General features: G+C 42.5%; 1 protein-coding gene across 1 annotated transcript; it reads right to left on the bottom strand.

Annotated features, from left to right (window-relative positions):
* Positions 1 to 4,967: 4,967 nt before the first annotated feature.
* On the bottom strand, positions 4,968 to 15,271 carry LOC135555774 (zinc finger protein 281-like). Its single transcript, XM_064988498.1, has 7 exons — positions 15,158 to 15,271; positions 11,835 to 12,282; positions 9,143 to 9,238; positions 8,820 to 8,946; positions 8,300 to 8,383; positions 8,014 to 8,132; positions 4,968 to 7,748 (listed from the first exon to the last, which is right to left on the bottom strand). Exons 2-7 carry the CDS (start codon positions 12,231 to 12,233, stop codon positions 6,144 to 6,146), a joined length of 2,430 nt encoding a protein of 809 aa, XP_064844570.1. The 5' UTR covers positions 12,234 to 12,282; positions 15,158 to 15,271; the 3' UTR covers positions 4,968 to 6,143.
* Positions 15,272 to 20,102: the final 4,831 nt, after the last annotated feature.

Genomic DNA, 20,102 nt, shown 5'->3' with positions numbered 1-20,102 from the left:
AAACCAACACCAGGCCCAGTCCTGGTTGAGGAAGAAGAGCCTGCAGTTCCAGACTGGACAAGCTCAGCTCTGGCCTTTGTCACTTTGAATGGAGTTCAACTTCCTCCCTCATTATTGTTTACTACTCAATATCCCCTATATATGTAGCCTTTCTCCTACACAACCCAGATCCAACTCTGTTGAATTATCCAGTGCTTTGAAGAGAAGAGAGAAACAACCTGATAAAGTCTAAAAGAGAGAAAAAAACAGGCAGGCCACTCTAGGCTTTCATCAAAACAGTGTTTAGAAGCCAAGGTTAAGTAAGTGCTGACCAGCCAAGAACACCTTGACATTCCACTCAGCACAAACTGGGAGTCAACCCCATTGATTTGAGCTTCAATACAAACAGGTATGTAAACTGTATTTTTCCTTGTTGCTGCACCTCTATTGGCATTATGGGTTTCTTCCTGTACATTTAATTTATGACAGGAAATGTGCAATGCGACTGCTTCCACGTATCAGATTGGTCAACAATGTGGGAGTATGAAGGGATGACACTGTCTAAGCCACGTATCACGTCTGATGTATCATACACAATTCATCCAAACACCCTCACACCTGACACAACTAACACACATACAGTAACACGAGTCAATGTCAAACCACTGGTAAATGAACAAGGCACTCCTTCACGGAGATATAAAGTAGAAAGCTTTTCTCAAAGTTGGCTGCATATTCTTTCATGAGGGTGGAACGAAAGACAAACACATAGACCAATACAGCATGGCAACATCTACACAGATATGAAATTGACTACGTCACTGCTAAACGCTGGTTTCGATTAAGAATTCAATGGCCATGAAGTAGGTCATTCACTCAGGTCATAGAAACATACTCTAAATATGTAGCCGAATCAAAGGTCAATTATCAAACACATATTCCTATGTAAATGCATAGAAAACACATATGGGCCTCCAGCGTATTGCAGTGGTGTGCTAGCTATGCCACTAGAGGTTCTGGGTTTGAGTCCAGGCTCTGTCGCAGCCGGCCGCAACCGAGAGACCCATGGGGCGGCGCACAATTGACCCAGTGTCGTCCAGGTTAGGGGAGGGTTTGGCTGGCAGGGATGTCCTTGTCCCATCACGCACTAGCGACTCCTGTGGCAGGCCGGGCACAGTGCATGCTGACACTATAACCAGGTGTACAGTGTTTTCTCCGACACATTGGTGCGGCTGGCTTTCGGGTGAAGTGGGCATTGTGTTAAGAAGCAGTGCGGCTTGGCTTGGCTGAGTTGTGTCTCAGAGGACGCACGGCTCTCGACCTTCACCTCTCCCAAGTCCGTACGGGAGTTGCAGCGATGAGACAAGACTGTCACTACCATTTGGATACCACAAAAAAGGGGTGTAAAAATAATCTGCACCTACTCCTACATGTAAATGCAGAGAAATGGAATACATGACAATGTTGTCTGACTAACCTGGGGAAGCACTTTAATTCCTCAAACAGTGTCTGAAGAGGAACTGACAAGGTGTCAACTCACCAGTGTATAACCATGGGAGAGTGCAGCGCTTTTGAAAGTAGGCATCCTCTTGGGAACCTAACAACGCCAACATGATTGTTAATTTGACTCATAACCTGCCCGTTTAGGGTCATGAAAGATTGTGTGGATGAAGGGCGGGTGGGTTGCGGGTTCAATAAAATCAAATAAAACCATCAAATGTATAGCCTAATTATATCTATAGGCTACATTCAGGGTTTTATTGTATTATTTTTAGGCTATCTGGCATTAGGGCTGTAAAAAAGGCTTTACATGGTCAATCTGACATCTGCAGTGGCAGTACGGTATTTACCGTGATGCAGCCTATGCAGAAGTCAGAGCCAATTTATGCCCGATCCGAAAATGCGGATGGAGACTGTATGGAGGCACGCAGAGGCCAAATTGAGCTCTGCACCGCATTGCTGTGCGCCTCCTAAGCTTTGTAACAAAGCAGAGGGCTCTGTGTAGCTACGCATTGACATGATCGGTTGACGGTAGGTGGGGGCAGGAAGTCCTATATAAACTTCCTTCACAACAGCTCTGCGACGGGCAAGGAGTATGAATGCCCTTACTTCTGAAGCGCCTTTAAAAGGAGTTTGTGTTTATACAGGACCTCCCGCCCCCCTCATCATGTGAATGCGGAGCTATACAAAGCCCTCCGCATTGTTACACATTTTGGGAGGCGCACAGTGATGCAGTACGAAGCTCAATTTGGCCTCTGCGTGCCTTGCATCTTGAGAATGCAAATGCACAATTAGGACCTCTACCCTCATCTTGATCAGTATCATAAAAGCTGATATTTCAACCACTTAAAATATGCATCCAAGCCAAATTGAAATATCAGATAACATGTCGGGTCATTTTTCATAGCTCTCTATTTCCGTACAACTGGTCAAACTGATGTCATTTGGGGGAGCATTTTCTCCCCAGTGCCTAAATGTCTTTGCTTCATGGAAGAAGCAGAGATGACATTGAGAACTTTACCGATGTCGATTAGGTTGAAGCATTCATTCTATCAATTTCTGAAATTCTGGTGAGAAAGGGTTTATTTAGTTTTCATGGGCAACTTAAAACAATATAAAACATTAAGCCCTTTCCACTGAAGGTGAAAGCTATGATCCCTTATTGATGTCACTTGTTAAATCCACTTCAAACCAGTGCGGATGAAGTGGAGGAGACAGGTTGAAGGCGAGACAAAAGATAAGTGCCTTTGAACAGGGTATGGTAGTAGGTACCAGACGCACCGGTTTGTGTCGAGAACTGCAAAGCTTCTGGGTTCACGCTCAACAGTTTCCTGTGTGTATCAGGAGTGGTCCACCACCCAAAAGACATCCAGCCAACTTGAAAGCATTGGAGACATGGGCCAGCTTCCGACACATTGTGAGTCCAATTCCCAAAGATTTGAGGCTGTTCTGACCGGGGGGGGTTCAACTAAATATTAGGAAAGTGTCCTTAATGTTTTGTACACTCACTGTATAATGAGAAGCTGCATGTATCTAATTATAGACAGTTGACTAAGAAATCGATAGATCCTTTTATTTCCCAAACTATCTTCAAACAGATGGATTCTGAGAATTGGCTTCAAAGTTCCAACGCCTCATCGGTTTGAATGGCATCAGCAATTCTCTTGTATTCTTTTGAACTTAATATGAATTGGGTTATTGAGTACTATATAGGTAGAGACCATTGAACCGAACAAGGCTGTCAACTCTTAACAAAAATGCAGATAGAACTTTATAGTCCCGAGATTTTTAAATAGTCTACCAATATGTCAGAAATAAGCAGAAACATCTACACTACAGAAATCCTGCACACCTATCAAAAACATTGTTCCACCACCTGACTAGCCTACAATTCATTTTCTATATTTGCGCGTTAGAGTCAGGGCATCAGATTTTCCCTTTATCAGTCTGCGGTTGCAGATGGGTTATTAGCAATTGTGGGCAGGTGAACAAACAGCTGACCCGCGCACCACTACCACACAAAATGCATCTCTGACCCAGACCACATAGGCTTCTTTCTGTCCCTTGACTGGAACTAAAGGACAGTAGGCCCTAATGATAAAGACAACTATTCCCTTAAGTAAACACCTCATGGACAACGTGTACTCACCTATTAAGTGTAAAACACCATTAGAACAAACCACTTGTCTAAGTGTCACACCAAAGTCAACAAAATATCTCAATAACAGCATTTATTATTTTTCCCCTAAACAATTCATTGGATAGGTACAGCCCTGCAAAGCATTGCAAGAACCTGGAACAAAATAAGAGGATAACGTCAGCTACAAATTTGGTGTGCAGACAACAAAAAATATTTGAATAATATTGGGGGCAAGATTTAGACGTAGTGTTTTGAAAACAATAGGCATTCAATAAAGGAAGTAACAAATGTTACCTTGGAGACAGTTGAATTGTAGACTGCACTGGTTGGCATGATTAGGCATTTACAGAACCCTAAAGCAATAACACCATGCTTAACAGGTGTTACTGACATTTATCGGACAAGGTTTAAAAATAGCCACATACAACAGACAGCATCTCTGCTCCATACAGCCAACCCTTTGTCCCTGCTTGTGTGTTTACAGTGATAACGAGGTATATAAAAGGTCAATGTCTTTATTGTTCACCCCTCAGCCTCCTATCCAATAAAAACAGAGCATGGTTGTAGTGGTCAGTCATTGTTCCCTATGATATTGCAACATTGCAGTCATTAAGCACTGTTTCATGATTCTGTAAGACAAAAAAAGGGGCATCAGGAAAGAAAACGATAAATAAAAGGGTGATAACATTTCTAGCTCAAAAGGCCAGTCGTGGCTATGGAAGAAAATGCAATAGTTTGATTTACAAAAAGTACATCAAATAAATTAGATTCATTGAAGGACTGCAAGAAATCACATAATCAAAGGATGCATTAGACACAGGCAGAGAAATGTACATTTCATTTAGACAATATGTACATCCACAATGGCACCCTATTCTTCTATGGGCCCTGGTCAAAAGTAGTGCACTTTATAGGGTGCCATTTGGGATGCACACACTTTATTTGTAGACAACATTTTGCAGGACTAGGCACCCCATTCCTCATAAAATACCGTTGTGGTAGTGCCAGCACACCAGAAATGTCTAATGCTTTGGGTTTGTTATAGGTATATCGGTTGGATTTAGTCACATGATCATTTCCTTACATGTTTCCAGGCTCTCTCAGTAACAGGGGAAGAAATTCAGCCACCAATACACTTAACTTCAAATTTAAATAGTAAAGCAAGATGCTAAACAGAGTGGTGAATTACTTTACACGTTTATTCCCAATTTAACTTAATACATTTCCATAAAACAATCCCTCCCTCCCCATGACCTACACGTGATAACATCCAGGAGATAATGCTAATAAAAAAAAACTCCACCCCCCCCCACATACCCTCCCAAACGAGACCATGCCATCCCAACCAAAGCCCCCCCTCCCCTAACCACCCATTGCTCAAGATGCTTTCAACCCCACATCTGCATACGGTGGTAACCCCAACCCGATCAATACAAATCTTTAGAAAGCAAGTCAGTTTGTTTCAAATGTCTTCCATGATCTTATGGGGTAGTTTAGTTTATTCAATGAAATAAATGGCTCAAAGTGCTAATCGGATTCTTTTAAGGAAAGTAAAGAATTGAAGAGGAAGAGGGGAGAAAGATGAGGAAGGCAATTCCATAGCTGTCCAACAGCAACCTCTATTGGCCAAAGAATAGCGTCACTATGTCCTCCTAAAACTAACGAGGAAAACAATTTACCCCCAAACCCAGACCCCACTCACTTCCTCTACCTCACCTGGCAGTTCCCCAGAATGATTATAGCTGTTATTATACATGTATATATATATATTGTTATAAATATATATGGCCCTTATTGAAAGAAAACACGAGTTTCACATTGACAAGAAAGTACCATAATCTCTATATAGCTAAGTGGAAAGTGTTCTCAGTGTAAGTGAGCTGGCAGCAGCCTCCATTATTTGATGCACTCATCAACCAAGGTATAAAACACAAGAAATAACCACACAAAGCATCCTCTTTGTAGTTGCAAATGTACACCTGTAAAATGAGTGCTCACTGCACTACACAATTTCCTCCGTTTACACTTTTTTCCTGAGTAATACTTTTATCCTTGTAACAGACAATATCATTATTTCTTTTTTTGCTATTTCAGTTCTGGGCTATTCCCTGCCCCCATCAGTTATTCCCATTATTATGCTACCTACAATTGTAAAGTTGATTGCTAAAACCATTAAGCTCATGGGAGAAAAGTTCATTTGCTACTCTGTTTGCTTTAAAAAAAAAAAGAAGAAGTTTTTTTTCATTCTAAAGATTAACGAGCAGACCAAAAATGACACCAAAAAGATGAAGAAAACGGACTAAATACATAGATATTTACTTTAAAAATATATCTTAAAAAATTGCATTTGAATAGGCCTTGAAGACCAGTCCTGGGGAGAGGGGTGGGGCACAAACATAGCGGCAGGGTAATAATAATAATTAAAACTTCACTTAATAAAAATAATAAAATAGGCGCACAAAAAAAAAAAAAAAAACTGGACAAAACATGAACCTCCAACAGAATGCTGTCCCCTCCCAGGCCCTTATCTGTAGCTTTGGCTTGTTGGGGTTTTGGAACCTGTACTTACTGCCTCATTGACGTCGGCTAACAAACTAGTATACCCTGAGAATTCGGAGACTGGAGTCCTTATCCTGTGGTCTACCTCCCCGCTAGAGTCAGCGCCGTACGACAAGGCGCTGCGGCCGGCCGACTTGAACTGGGAACCAAAGGCCTGGGCAAAGTTCTCAATCGTGTAGGAGCCCTTGGAGGGGTCCAGAGAAGCCAGGTTCTGCGAGTCCTTCTGGCTGCCCAGGTCAGACGGGCTGATCTGATAGGAGGAGGGGGAAGAGGAGGAGTGTTGCTTCTCCATCTGGTCAGTGAGCTCCTGAGAAGGGGTAAGCTGCTGGTGGGTGGCAGGCTCCAGGCTGTTTAGGTGGAAGCCGTGCTGCGGAGAGGAGCCCGACAGCATCGCAAAGTGGGACTTTGGCACGGAGGAGGGCAGGGTGGGCGAGGCCACAGGCTGGCCGAAACCACACTCCAGAGGGGACGTAGTGTATATGTGCTTGTCTGAAAAGAGCGGGTTGCGTTGGTGGGAGCTGGTGAAGGGCCCTGTAGCTGGAGGCCCGGGGCCCAGGGGGAAGCCTGTGTTGTGGCTGGTGCGCTCCAGGGCCTGCAGCAGGAAGCGGGAGTACTCGTGCATAATGACTGTCTTGTCTCCAGACGGGCTGGGGGAGTCTGCATCGTGGCTCAGGTCAGAGCCGTCTGCTGAGACAGGGTGCAGCGCCACGTGCTGGTCACTGAGGTCAAAGTGCACGTCGTGGTGCGAGCTATCTGGTTTCTGGGTGTAGTGGTCCAGCAGGCTCTGCAGCACCTCGTCAGGGATCCCCGACCTGTCGTGCTTGTCCACGCCCGTGGGGGAGGAGTCTAGCAGACTGAGGGGCGAGTCGCCGTCCATCACGCCTGATACCACCCCCTGGATAACCGACTGCTGGGACGACAGGTGACCAACGTTGACCTCATAATCGTTGGTGCTGCCCCCTGCCACCCCGGCCCCTGATGCTGCACTGCTGGCCGCGTTAAGGTAGCGCCTCTTCTTGAGGAACTGCATGGCGTCGTCATAGTTACTGGTGGTGGGACCCGATTTGGCCTCAGAGCCCTGCATGATGCCCATCCCGACCATCCCCACAGCCACACCCTGCTCCATAGTACCCTGCTTGGCCTGCCCCAAGCTCCCCTGGTCCAGGGCCTTGCGGTTGGCCTTCTTGAAGGCCATCTTAGGGGCTCGGCCATGATGCTCGTGGTGCATACTGGGCCCTGGCGGAGTGGACGAGGACACAGTGTGATTCTCCACGCTGTAGTCATGGAGATTGTAGCCTACTGACGGCACCCCGTGGATGTGTGCTCCGCCCAGCCCTCCTGCTTCAGCTGGCCCTGCCGCTTTCTTCCTCTTGCGCTCTCCTCCCTCACCAGAGTTTTTGGACTTGCCCCTCTTCCGGCCCGAGGCCCCAGCATTTCCCTGAGTGATTCCGTAACTGCCCTGCCCAATGTCCTCACAGCCCAGATCCAACATACCAGGCTCCAGATCCTTCTTTATGGCTTCTCCACAGGTTCGCTTGTGCTTGAGTAATCGGTCTGTCCTGGAAAAAAACTGCAGGACAGAGACCACAAGTAGGGTACAGATTGTAAACAGCAGAACAGGATAGACACGAAGACATCTTCATTCTGAGAAATATAACTTGTCAGGTCATGCCATAATGGAAGTGGACATAATAAGATACCCTGAGGGGACATTTGTCTTGACCATTCAAAAGTGCTGCTGCTTCCACAGGTCAAAAGCAGACATTCATGATAACCACCCCCCTCCCAACACACATCATCCTATTTCAGTAGATTTTCCATGTGGAGGTCACTACCTGTTGGCAGGTCTCACATCTGTATGGCTTTTCTCCACTGTGGGTCCTCTTGTGTCTCTCCATGTGGTATTTCTGAATGAAGCGCATGTTGCACTGGTCACAGCAAAAAGGCTTCTCTCCTGTCAGGGGAAACATCACAGAAAATCTAAAGAAAAATAACCATCTACAAAACATAGCTGGATGACACCATGAGCAAAACTATTGGTGGACAAAGGTAATTGATTGTTTGTCTCTCACATGTCGTTAGTGTGCTTGACGTGTGTGTGGGATTTGACATTCCACTCACCGCTGTGGATCTTCTCGTGCCGCTGTAGTAGGTATTTCTGGATGAAACTCATGTTACACTGGCTGCACCTGAACGGCCTCTCACCTAAGGCAACACCACAGCCACACAGTTATGGTTACTAAGTTAAATCCTCTGTGTCTGCCTACTCTATTCAAAACTAATACTGCACTGGTTTCATTTCAAAGTTTCCTACAGTGACTTTGTGAACCACCTAGTTTTTCTAACAGACAAGATATATTCCAAAAATTTCTGGGGTTCTTTTAGCTTTCATAATCGAGTGAAAAACTAACCAAAACCACACAGAATGCAAGAAATGAACAGACATTTTGATCAGTGGCCTAGGTACCTGTGTGAATGAGGACCTCCCATAAACATATTGTCTATCTATTCAATTCAACACAAATACTGTTGTTCCTCAAGAGAGCACTTTTATTTTAAAACCAAATATTCTATTTAAAAAATAAATAAATAAAAACATTAAAAATGAGCATAGTTGATCAGTCAGTAGAGGCCTGGGTACCTGTGTGGATGAGGACATGTCTGCGCAGGTGGTAGGAGCTCCTGAAGGATGCGCCGCAGTGCTCACAGATGTGGAGCTTCCCGTTGGGCCACAGGCTGCCTCCATCTGAATCCAGCATCATTGATTGCTGTTGGACAAAAGGAGGCCAATTCAACCACCAAATTCAATTTAACTCATTCAATGTATGATTGTTGAAGATAGAAGCTAAGTTCTGGGGAAAGAAAATACTCATATGTAATAGATCCTCAACTACTGAAAAATGAAGACCAAATTTCAGTGAATGAATCATATCTAAATCAAGATGACTTAGGATGCTAACACACCTTAGGCTCTCCACGTTTCCTCCGAGGCTTGCCCTCCTCACCATTTGACCTTCGACCTCTCTTTCCTGAGGACTCCTTTCCTAACCGACTTGGCAGCTGGGAGGATGACAAAAGGGAGGCGCAGAGTGAGAAAGAAGACGGAAAATGTTAAAAAAATGAGCACTTGAGAGAATGGGAAGGGCCAAGTTCAGTCACACATTCACATAGCCTACATATTGCACATGTACACAAAACAAAAAACACAAACGGACTCATGCAGCATTTAGTGAAAGCTCATTTGAGCCATTGCAGAGGGCTGCCTTGGGGAGGTGCCAGAAGGCAAAGTAATAAACCACATATTTATGGCTCCCTCTGTGCATCTCTCCAGACACAGTTAAGCCGTCATTCAAAATGGAGAGCTGCTCTTCATTTAGGATGCGTACCAAAATGGCCTATATAAGGGAATAGGGTGTCATTTGAGACACACACTTAGTATCCCATAGAAAAGGCCTATGCTTATTAACTCGTGGCTCAAGTCTAAATACAGACTCATTAATATTCAGCATGTTGTTCACTCACTGTGAAGGGCAATGTTCAAACAAAGGGGTCTGTGGTTTGGGAAAGGGGGGGGACACTGGGATTCATAGGGACATTGATCCCCACCCACACTGCCATTTCAATTACACTTCCCAACACCATATGGATACTAAGAGCATGGCTGTCTGAAATGACACCCTATTTCATATATCGTGCACTACTTTTGACCAGAGGCCTAATATTGCACTATATAGGGAATAGGGTATAATTTCAGACACAGCCTGAGTGTGGATTGGTACACGTGAGAAAGACAAGGGCACTCTCAAATATCAACCAATCATTGTATTAGATCAGGGGTAAGGCTAGCCAAAACAAACCTCTCTCATTTCCTCAACCAAAAGAGCGCAGGCCCAGTGGCCTCAAAATGGCTGTAAGCTCACAAGCATGCCATTATCCTGAAAAGAATAGCACCATTTGGGGTGCTCTGACTGCTCTCCAAATGAAACTACTCATAACTTTAGTAGGGAATCGCCTTTTTGAGGGGAGAAAAATGTGTGTCTTCCATTCTCCTCAGTAGAAATAACAGTTAAATAAAAATACACAAATAATGTCATAGTTAATGTAATATATTCTCTAAAATGTCCTTGGATAAACTTTTAAACCATATTTCGTGAGCAAGAAATGATACGTCTAGCTTTTCAATGAGCATGCAAGTTCTGCCTAGTAAACTCTGGAGCCTGGCTATTGTTAGGCAGAGAGAGAGAGAGCATGTGTGTAGAAGACAATGTGTGAGTGCAAGCTCAAACAAGACGACCGTGTCCTTGCCAAGACGTTTCCATTCACACAAGAGGCCCATTCCAAATCATTTTGAGAGGGACATATTTTGCATTTGATGTCTTAGATTTAGGTCACCATTACTAAATCCTCCCTCTGCTGCCCCCCCACCCCCACATTCCCCTTTATCCATCAGTCTTTGGTGAGATTGGCTATTTTACAAGCCCCGCTCCCCGAAAGGCAGGTGGACATCTGATCAACCAAACCTCCGGAGTAACATTTTTATTTTACTAATTGTAGTGCTGCTGTGATTTAGACATTTGCCTTGTTTATCCATGATTAAAAAAAAAATCACTTATTTTTTAACATAACAAAAGAGGAAGACTTGGTGTGGGTTAAGGCATTTACCTATCAATTTTGAGATTTGTTGATGTTTTAGTCCATTAACATTAGTATTTTCCAAAAATCTATATAAAAATGTCAAACTAGATGAAAATGTATATTTTCTTTTGTTTCTCATACTAGTCATCAACATTTTTATTTTTTTGAACCACTCATTTCAAAGCTCACTAGAATGAATTACACAATTTAAAAGCCCATTTCATAGAGAATGTTACAAACTGGACTATATAGTAACTTACATTGAAGAGATGGTGATTGGTTCTAAATAAGCATTTGAAAGCCTAATTTCACTGTACTTTTCTTTAACTGCAATTTACCAAAAATTGGACTCTTCCCACACACCAACTATTTTTCCTCAGTTTCAGAAGCATCTGCTTTCACCAAATGCTGTATGGTTATGATTAGATAGTCACCAGACTTGCCCAGAGGAAATTGTTGATATCTTGTCCATTTCTTAATCTAGGTGCAATCTTGTTGGGAAGAAATTTGCCAAAAATGTGTTTTACATACATCTATGTCTTCACAGATAGGAAGATGAAAAAAAGTATTTACCCACAATCTGCTCTGGACAAGTCCGGTCCTGGTGTCTTAAAATGAAATCAAAATATTGAGGCTAACTTCATCCAGTGTCCAGAAAAATGGATTTGCTTGATATGCAATCATGTGCACATTTAATGATATATTGCCCAATTTGCATATTTATATTGTCTGAAAATGTGTAATACCAAAAAGTTGAATGTAGACACAAATGACTGGAAAAAGTTGATTGTGATACAATTAAGATTGAAAAAAATCCCTATTATGGTGTGGTGCCTTGCCTTGAATTCTCTGGTCTAAAGAACAACAATATAGTCTGGATTCCCAGACACAGATTAAGTTCTGGACTAAAAAGCTCTTTCAATGGAGAATCTCTATTGAGAATGCTTTTTAGTCAACAACTAGGCTTAATGTGTGTATGGGAAACCAGCCCTAAAAGTATCAATGTGTCAGAAGGCCTTACGTTGCCTTGGCTAAGGTCATGCACCAGCAAGTTCTGGTGGTTGCCCATGGACACCTCCAGGAGCTCTGTGCTCTTCCCCGGGCCTCCAGGGTACAGCGGCAGACGGTAGTCATGTTCTGTCATCTTCTCCTGCTTGATGTCCATGGCATGGACGTAGTCCCCCACCCCTCCATACCCCCCCAGGGCTCCCATGCTGCAGTCTGGAGAGTCCCGCTCCTTCTTCAGGATCATCTCGTGGGGGCCTGGCAGGTCCTGCATAACAGACTGGGCAGCCAGCCGGGTGAAGCTGGTCACAGGGGGCAGGTGACTGAACATGATCATGCCAGGGGAGAAGTTGGAGTCCATGCTCCCATTGGAGCGCAGGAAGTCATTACCTAGTTTGTCTTGAATGATGCTCATGATGAACTTGGTGGTGATGGGCAGATTCAACTACAGGGAGCCAACCATCCTGGGGAAGAAAGAGCAGGAGCTGAAGTACAATGCAATACAACTTTATTGTCCATATGTTACAGCGAACGGAAATGCGTCTTCTGCTCTAAAAATGTGTATCTCCCCAGATAACTGTGTTTATGCAACGTATGCTGAGAGGTGAACAGGGTGAAGTCACAGCGCAGCACTCCTGGATGAGTGGAAAGGAAACATTAACTGGGTGGATTTTCCATCAGTGGTTTATTTTTGTTTATTAAGGCTCATATTTCTGTGTGTTATATTATAATAAATTCTATGATTTAATATATCAGTCTCACTGAGTGGTAGTAGGCAGCAGCAGGCTCGTAAGCATTCATTCAAACAGCACTTTCCTGCATTTGCCAGCAGCTCTTCGCTTTGCTTCAAGCATTGAGCTGTTTATGACTTCAAGCCTATCAACTCCCGAGATTAGGCTGGCAATACTATAGTGCCTCTAAGAACATCCAATAGTCAAAGGTATATGAAATACAAATGGTAGAGAGAGAAATAGTCCTATAAATTCCTATAATGACTACAACCTAAAATCTTCTTACCCAGGAATATTGAAGACTCATGTTAAAAGGAACCACCAGCTTTCAGATGTTCTCATGTCCAGAGCAAGGAACTTAAACGGTAGCCTTTTTTACATGGCAAATACTGCACTTTTACCTTCTCCAACACTTTGTTTTTGCTTTATTTAAACCAAATTGAACATGTTTCATTATTTATTTGAGACTAAGTTGATTTTATTGATGCATTATATTAAGTTAAAATAAGTCCATAAAGATTTGTTGTAATTGTCATTAATACACACGCATATATAGGACGATTAATCGTTTCAGCTTATTTTGATCCTCCAATAAATCGGTACCGGCGGTGAAAAAATCATAATCGCTCTACCTCTAGCTCAGACACAGTGACTGAAAGAGCAGCATTGTTACAATGGGCTGTCCCTGACGAATCAGTTTCATGCCCGGCTCTGATCTCCCCATCAAGTGCTTAGCCGGATTAATAATGAGGGTGTGTGGGTCAACAACAAAACAGCCACGGTCTGGAGTCTGACTTTGGTGAATTATGGTATCCTAAAAACATGGTGAAGTAGAAGGCTACTTTTAGAAAGTCTTCAGTCAATCTCAGATGCAGCTAAATTAACCGGGGTAAAAGGTATAGCCTATAATATGTTCAACCCTGACATCCTATGAGAGAGTGGAATGAACCTGAAGCTGCGTGTTAATCTGTCATCCTATTTGAGGACTAGGCTAATTAACTAAAAAAAGAGGTGAGAGCCCAGTTAGGTTCTACAGGTAGTGGGAAGGTCATTTTCTGAATTTTATTCGGTGACTATGGGTTGTCATCATAGGAAACCCATCAAACAAGGGCTTTAAAGTTAACGAACCAAGCGAGAGTAGCCAGTACTAGCCACCAAAATACTATCATTAAGCAAAATAAAACTGATACCATGGGTGTAATGCAAAACGCTGGCTCTGTAATATACTTGTGTATAGCTACAGGAAGATTAGGCTGATAAAAGATACAACTCTCATACTGTTTCAAATTAACACTTTACTAAGCTAGCTAGTTACCTTCATACCGTGAAATTTGAGATGACTGAGGTTAGTCATGTCTCTGCTGCTGTGCTATTTTACAATGCCACGAGGAATGAGAGGATTCCAAAAGGCAAATCAAAATGGAGTTTTTGGAATGAGAGGAACAGCATCCAAAAACCAGTACATCACCTTGAGGAAAACATCAGATTCTGATATAGCCCAACTCGGGGTTAAATAGCTATAAACAAATATTTCAAGCAGCAATTTCATAATTGTAACATTGCCCACACTACCATTACCTAGCCAATTTATTGTATTCAGTTGAATGGCTTTTCAATAGTGGGTTTTCATTCACAAAACACAGTTCACTTGAATAGTTTCAGATTTATCACGAATAACTTAATCGTGTCTCTGAACTTCATTGTCTCCACCAGCATAGCTAGCCTAGCTCTATTGCAATTGCATTGGATGCAACTTGTTAGCACGCTGATACCAAATAAAGCTAACAGCTAGCTAACAAATGCATATGTAACATGCTACAGCAAAATTGTATGTAATGTAAGTAAGCGTTTGTTGAAAATTAAAATTTATTCAGTGTTAAAAAATAATGAAGTACGCGACAACTCGGTTCCCAGCGCCAAGCTGTGATTTATTCATCTAGTGTCATTCACTGGAGCTAGAAATACCGATAGCTAGCGACTGCTAACGTCTGGCTAGCCACCAAACAATTAGCCATTTGGCTAACCAGCCTGCCAGGCCCTTTGTGATGCAGGATCATGCAATTATTAGCCAATATGGCTATCAGTATAACAGTTATACTCGGTAAAATAAATTAGACCATACACTGAATTTAACATTACACCAAACATGTGAGGATCTGACGTTCTCGCCTGACGTAGTCGTAAATCAATTCTAAGTTATGGAATTCATTCAAAAATAATTTTGATTGACAAACTTGTGAGAAGGCGTATGCACGCGATTTCACACAACACGATGTGTTGTCATTCGTCAACATATTTCGAGCGCTTCATTTTCATTTTTCGGTTATGAAATACATAATACCTGTCTAACTAATTAAAACAGTTGATACGGTTGATATAAACAAGTTGAACCTCTAATAGGCATTAGGTGAGGACTGAAAGAAACCACAAATGAGCATAATGTGCGACGTACCCATAACAAATGGCCCATGCAACTCAAGCGAACAATTGATGCTCGGCTCCAGCAACGGTATGCTATCTAGCGCTGCGCTTTGTTGTCTGTCCCACACTCTTGCCGGAGTTTCACATATTTAAACTCGCCCAAAATATATTTTTCCTTTTATCTTACCAGTGCATGACCACCAATAGCTCTTTCGGCTGGTATATTTCACCTTTGGTCGTCCGTTTCAATCTTTAGAGCCCAAACATTGTTCTCCCGCAGAGGCTGTATTCCTTCATTTTGTCTCAGCGCGGGGAATTATGGGTATAGCGGACGGGTCCTGCGAAGAGTCACAGACGGACGCTTTGATCTGGGACAGGGGAGCACTGGGCTGGGAACAAACACGCAGTGCGGGGACATGCATTATCATTTTGAACAACACTGTTGCCTACGTACGCCAAATTCGACAGACATATAAGTGTAATTTGGATGTCAGTCATTTTATGTGTGTTAGCATAATTGATAGGCCTAATGCCTTTTAACTACCTGAATAAAACATTCCACATTTAGGGTAGACTATGCATCCACAATATCTAATGAGTTATTTACTGAGACCTAGTTAAACAAAACAAAAAACAATTGACAGTGTGAATAATGGTTTCTTAAAACTATGTTCCAGCCTTGAGGATATTTCGCCTCCCTCATTGCATACACGTTTAAAAACTGTGACTGTCCCCCTGGGTCCCAATTACTGAAGAAATAGGACACATCATCTCTCAAAAGTCTACATTGATAGAGCTCTGCTATTCAATGATACTGTGCTGCATGTATATTGTGGCATATTTAGCACAAAATAAATACATTCCTGAAATAGCTTCGACTAATTAGTCACAGTGGTCTGGTCTCCTGTGAACAGAGTGACCCTTACTAAGAACAAGTAGTGGTCCTGAAAATAAGAAAATAAAAGAGAGAGGGAACAAGAACAGCTTACTAACAACAAACTTCAAACTAGCCAAGGGAGGAACAATCATTAGAGACGTTCTCTGAAGTGGCATCTCTGAATAAGAGCCCCATAGAGCTTCTGGCTGTGTGAATGAATGTGTATATATATCTAACCACCACTCATCAGACTCTATCCCCTTTTCCTCTGGTCTCAGCTGCACTCCTAATTGCCTGTGTTAACAACCCAATTAATTCAGTGGAGAGCGTCATTGAAATGGAGACGTATGAGTTAATGCAGAGGGTCAATGGGTTGCCTTTTGATGCGTGCCACACTGCCCTCCGCCCGTCTTCTTAATATATTCCTGATAACAACCCATATTGCTGACAGCAGCTGTATATTTCAAATCACTTGTCATCTCGAAGCGTTTAAATACGCATTATTAAGAATTCTCTAATCAAATTCAGCAGTGTGGCACAATGCTAGGCTGGGGTGCATATGGCTGTTGTGCAGCGATCTATGAGATGATCAGAGATTAGATGGTGAGAATGTACATTTATGGGCATACATGAAACATTCCCCTCCATTAAACAGAAAGTTCATCAGGGCCACTGCTTGAAGATATACAGGAGACAGGTGATCAATGTGGGCGTTTGGTTGATTTTTATCATCCGTATGCAGAGCAAGACATCTCTTTAACAGTACTACCATACACTTCTACCACATACTGTGAGACACACTCTGGGACCAACACACACTCTTAGAAAAAAAGGGTTCCAAAAGGGTCCTTCGGATGTCCCAATATGGGAACTCTTTTTGGCTCCAGGTAGAACCCTCTGAGGAATTGGTTCTATGGAACCCAAAAGGGTTATCAGTGGTGTAAAGTACTTAAGTAAAAAAATACTTTAAACTACTACTTATGAAGTTTGAGGTAAATGTACTTTACTTTTTTTATATATATATTTATATTTTATGTTGTACTTTTTACTGCATACATTTTCCTTGACACCCAAAAGTACTCGTTACAATTTGAATGATTAGCAGGACAGGAATATGGTTCAATTCACACACTCAACAGAACATCCATGGTCATTCCTACTGCCTCTGATCTGGCGGACTCACTTAACACACATATTTAGTTTGTAAATTATGTCTGAATGTTGGGGTGTCCCTCTGGCTCTCCTTATATTTAAAAAACAAGAAAATGTTGCAGTCTGTTTTGCTTAGGTTTTTTTTTCAATTGCTAACAATTATCAGTCAATACTGAAGCCACTTTTTCAAAAATCTTCACAGTCTGCATTACCAACATGCATCTTGGCCAAACAGTTCATCTCACCTCCAAAACTCACCATAACACTTCATGTCTCAAAATAAGTTTGTTCAACCAGAACACTGGTTACAGTTCTCACTTAGAAAGCATACATTGTCACTCATAACACACTGATCTAAAAATCACTAACAGGGAGCATTACATAAATTAACTTTTCGCTTTATAGTTTGAATGATTTCACATAAAATCATTATTTCATTAAAGAATAAGAATGTAATGACACGAGGGCGACAAAGACCTGGTTTCAAGCACAGGGCGCAGCAGGTGTTTGATGTAAAGGACCACAGGAGGAGGCAGGTAGCTGGGTCCAGGGGCAGACAGCAGGTCATACACAGGGCCCAAAAGGCAATAGTACAGGCAGGGAAAAGGCTAGTAATGTCATCCAGGAGATCAGTGAATAGGTGAATAACAGGAAATCTAATAGACTAAGGTACAGACAGGGAATAGGCGTCATTAGTGAGGCAGGAAAAACTATCCTACATGGGAAACCCAGCGCCTCGAAGAGAAGTGTGTCAAAAACAAACAATATCTCACAAAGATTGGGTGCAAAGAACTGAACTAAATAGTGTGTGATAATGATATACAGGTGTGTGAACAGGTGATCAGAATCCGGGTGATTGGGATCGGGAGAGTGAGCTGCGTTCAGGAGATCTATGTGTGAGAGTGTGAGTTGGAAGCAGACGTGACAAAGTATAGCACCTTTTCACTTTATTGACTGTACTAAAGCATATGTGACAATAAAGAATCAGTAATGCAGCACTTTTCTTCAATAGCCTTTATTAGTATATAGTATAATCATTCATACTGTACAGTACTGTGACGGTTCTAGTTCTCCCTCTCTCCTGCATTTGGCCACAAGTTCTCATCAACATCACATCTTATGTCTTCTCTGGCAAGTATCTTCTGGAATGTCTAATCCAACCCTGGCAGTCTTCAGGAGAAGTGTCTCCACACCCTGGCAGTCTTCAGGAGAAGTGTCTCCACACCCTGGCAGTCTTCAGGAGAAGTGTCTCCACACCCTGGCAGTCTTCAGGAGAAGTGTCTCCACACCGCACATTCATGGCATCCAGTAAGGATATCTGGTCATGTGGATGGTGGTCATAAACCTTCCACCTCCACGCAGAGAAAAACTCCTCTACGGGGTTTAGGAAGGGGGAGTATGGAGGCAGGAATAGTACGGACATCCTGGGATGTGTGGGAAACCAGTCTGTGACTGCAGCAAACCAGTCTGTGACTGCAGCAAACCAGTCTGTGACTGCAGCAGAGTGGTGGAATGACACATTATCCCACACAACAATGAAGGTAGGGGAGTTTCCTCTCTTCTCTCCTCTGTTATGCAGGTCATCCAGAAAAGAAATGAGCCTCTCTGTATTGTAAGACCCAATGAGTAGTTTGTCTAACAGCAAACCATCATTGGACAGTGCTGCACACATTGTGATGTTAGCTCCTCTGTGGCCTGGGACATCAACGAATGCTCTCTGTCCAATTACATTTCTTCCCCTGCGGCGTGTTTTTGCCAGGTTCCAGCTTCATCCACAAAGATGAATGTATGTGCAGTTTACCTGGCTTCCATCTCCATTACTCTCTAAAATAGAGTAAATCCACAGTTTTGCAGTACTTTACATTATACATAGCTGTGTATGTACCCTGTTTGGTTATTGAACAGACATCTTACCTGGACATACTGATACGGGAGTTCTTTCACGCGTTCACCGTTTCCCTCAAAGGGTACAGTGTACAACTGCTTAATCCTTATTTTATGTTTCTCTAGGACTCTGGAAATTGTCGTTGTGCTGACCGTATTCACATTCCTAAAAGTGATATTGTCTGCCAGCACTCTGCACCGAATTTCCAGCGGTTTTATTGCATTGTTGCCAATTACCATGTCAACAATGGCAATTTCCTGCGCATCTGATAATATTCTGCCTCTCCCTCCTGTGGGAGGCAACCTTTGGATCCTACTGAAAAACACAAAACAATCGACATATTTCAAAATGTCAGTACATGTAAAAATGTGAACATACTGTATTGTACTGTAATATGCAGTTCAATTATCATTGAAGGATGCATATCTCACCTGTTGTTTTGCCGGATATTTTGTACTATTGATGCAACTGTTGAATGCTGCAGATTTGGTTGTACCCTTAAACCGGCCTCTCTCAAAGAGAGACCATGGTTTACAACATGGTCAATAATTGTGGCCCTTATCTCATCAGAGACCACCTCTCTTGGTCTTCCTCTCCTTTGTCCTCCATGCATTCTCCCTCTCCCTGCCACTCTTCTTTCCCCACCAACCTGTCTTCCTTCATCCATGTTTCTTAACTAAATCATTCCGAAGCTCTTTTGTCTGTTTGGTAACGAGACAGAAAGATGGATACTTGGGTAGGCTTTAAACTGAAATTGCAATCAGCTGTGTTTGGAATGATTAAATATTTCCATCTGGCTACTGCAGAAATGCACGACATTTGCCATCATTCTGTATGAAATGTGTTTTGAATAGTTTTGGTAAAAGTGTGTAGCATTTGAAAACGTGCTGCAAATATATGGTTTTGCAGGTAAGTGGAGTATGAATGAGAAAAGAGTTAATGGATTTCGGAGAATGTGGTCATTGAATGCATTTTGTGTGAAAGCAATGAACAATGATTCACAGTTTGGTCCACATGCACTTCTGTTTCGCTGACTGTGTGAAGAGTTTTGACAATGTGACTTCAGTTTTGACCAATGCATGTTAGCAATTGAAAAAAACTGTAATACAAGGCATTTCTAATTATTTATACTTTTACTTTTGATACTTAAGTATACTTGAAACCAAATAGTTTTAGAATTTTACTCAAGTAGAATTTTGCTGGGTACCTTTTACTTGA

Source organism: Oncorhynchus masou, chromosome 15 (genome assembly GCF_036934945.1).
Source record: "Oncorhynchus masou masou isolate Uvic2021 chromosome 15, UVic_Omas_1.1, whole genome shotgun sequence".
In the NCBI taxonomy this organism is placed as follows: Eukaryota; Metazoa; Chordata; class Actinopteri; order Salmoniformes; family Salmonidae; genus Oncorhynchus; species Oncorhynchus masou.
Note: the sequence above shows the minus strand (reverse complement) of the source record. Positions and strands in the feature narration are given on the sequence as shown.

What these genes read in the sequence shown, in the direction of transcription:
- LOC135555774 (XM_064988498.1), bottom strand. Translation starts at nt 12,233, where the DNA reads ATGAGCATCATTCAAGACAAACTAGGTAATGACTTCCTGCGCTCCAAT. An exon ending in ACATGTCCTCATCCACACAG is followed by an intron (nt 8,384 to 8,819) that starts GTACCCAGGCCT and finishes GTGTTGCCTTAG; the next exon opens with GTGAGAGGCCGTTCAGGTGC. An exon ending in GCACGAGAAGATCCACAGCG is followed by an intron (nt 8,133 to 8,299) that starts GTGAGTGGAATG and finishes TTCCCCTGACAG; the next exon opens with GAGAGAAGCCTTTTTGCTGT.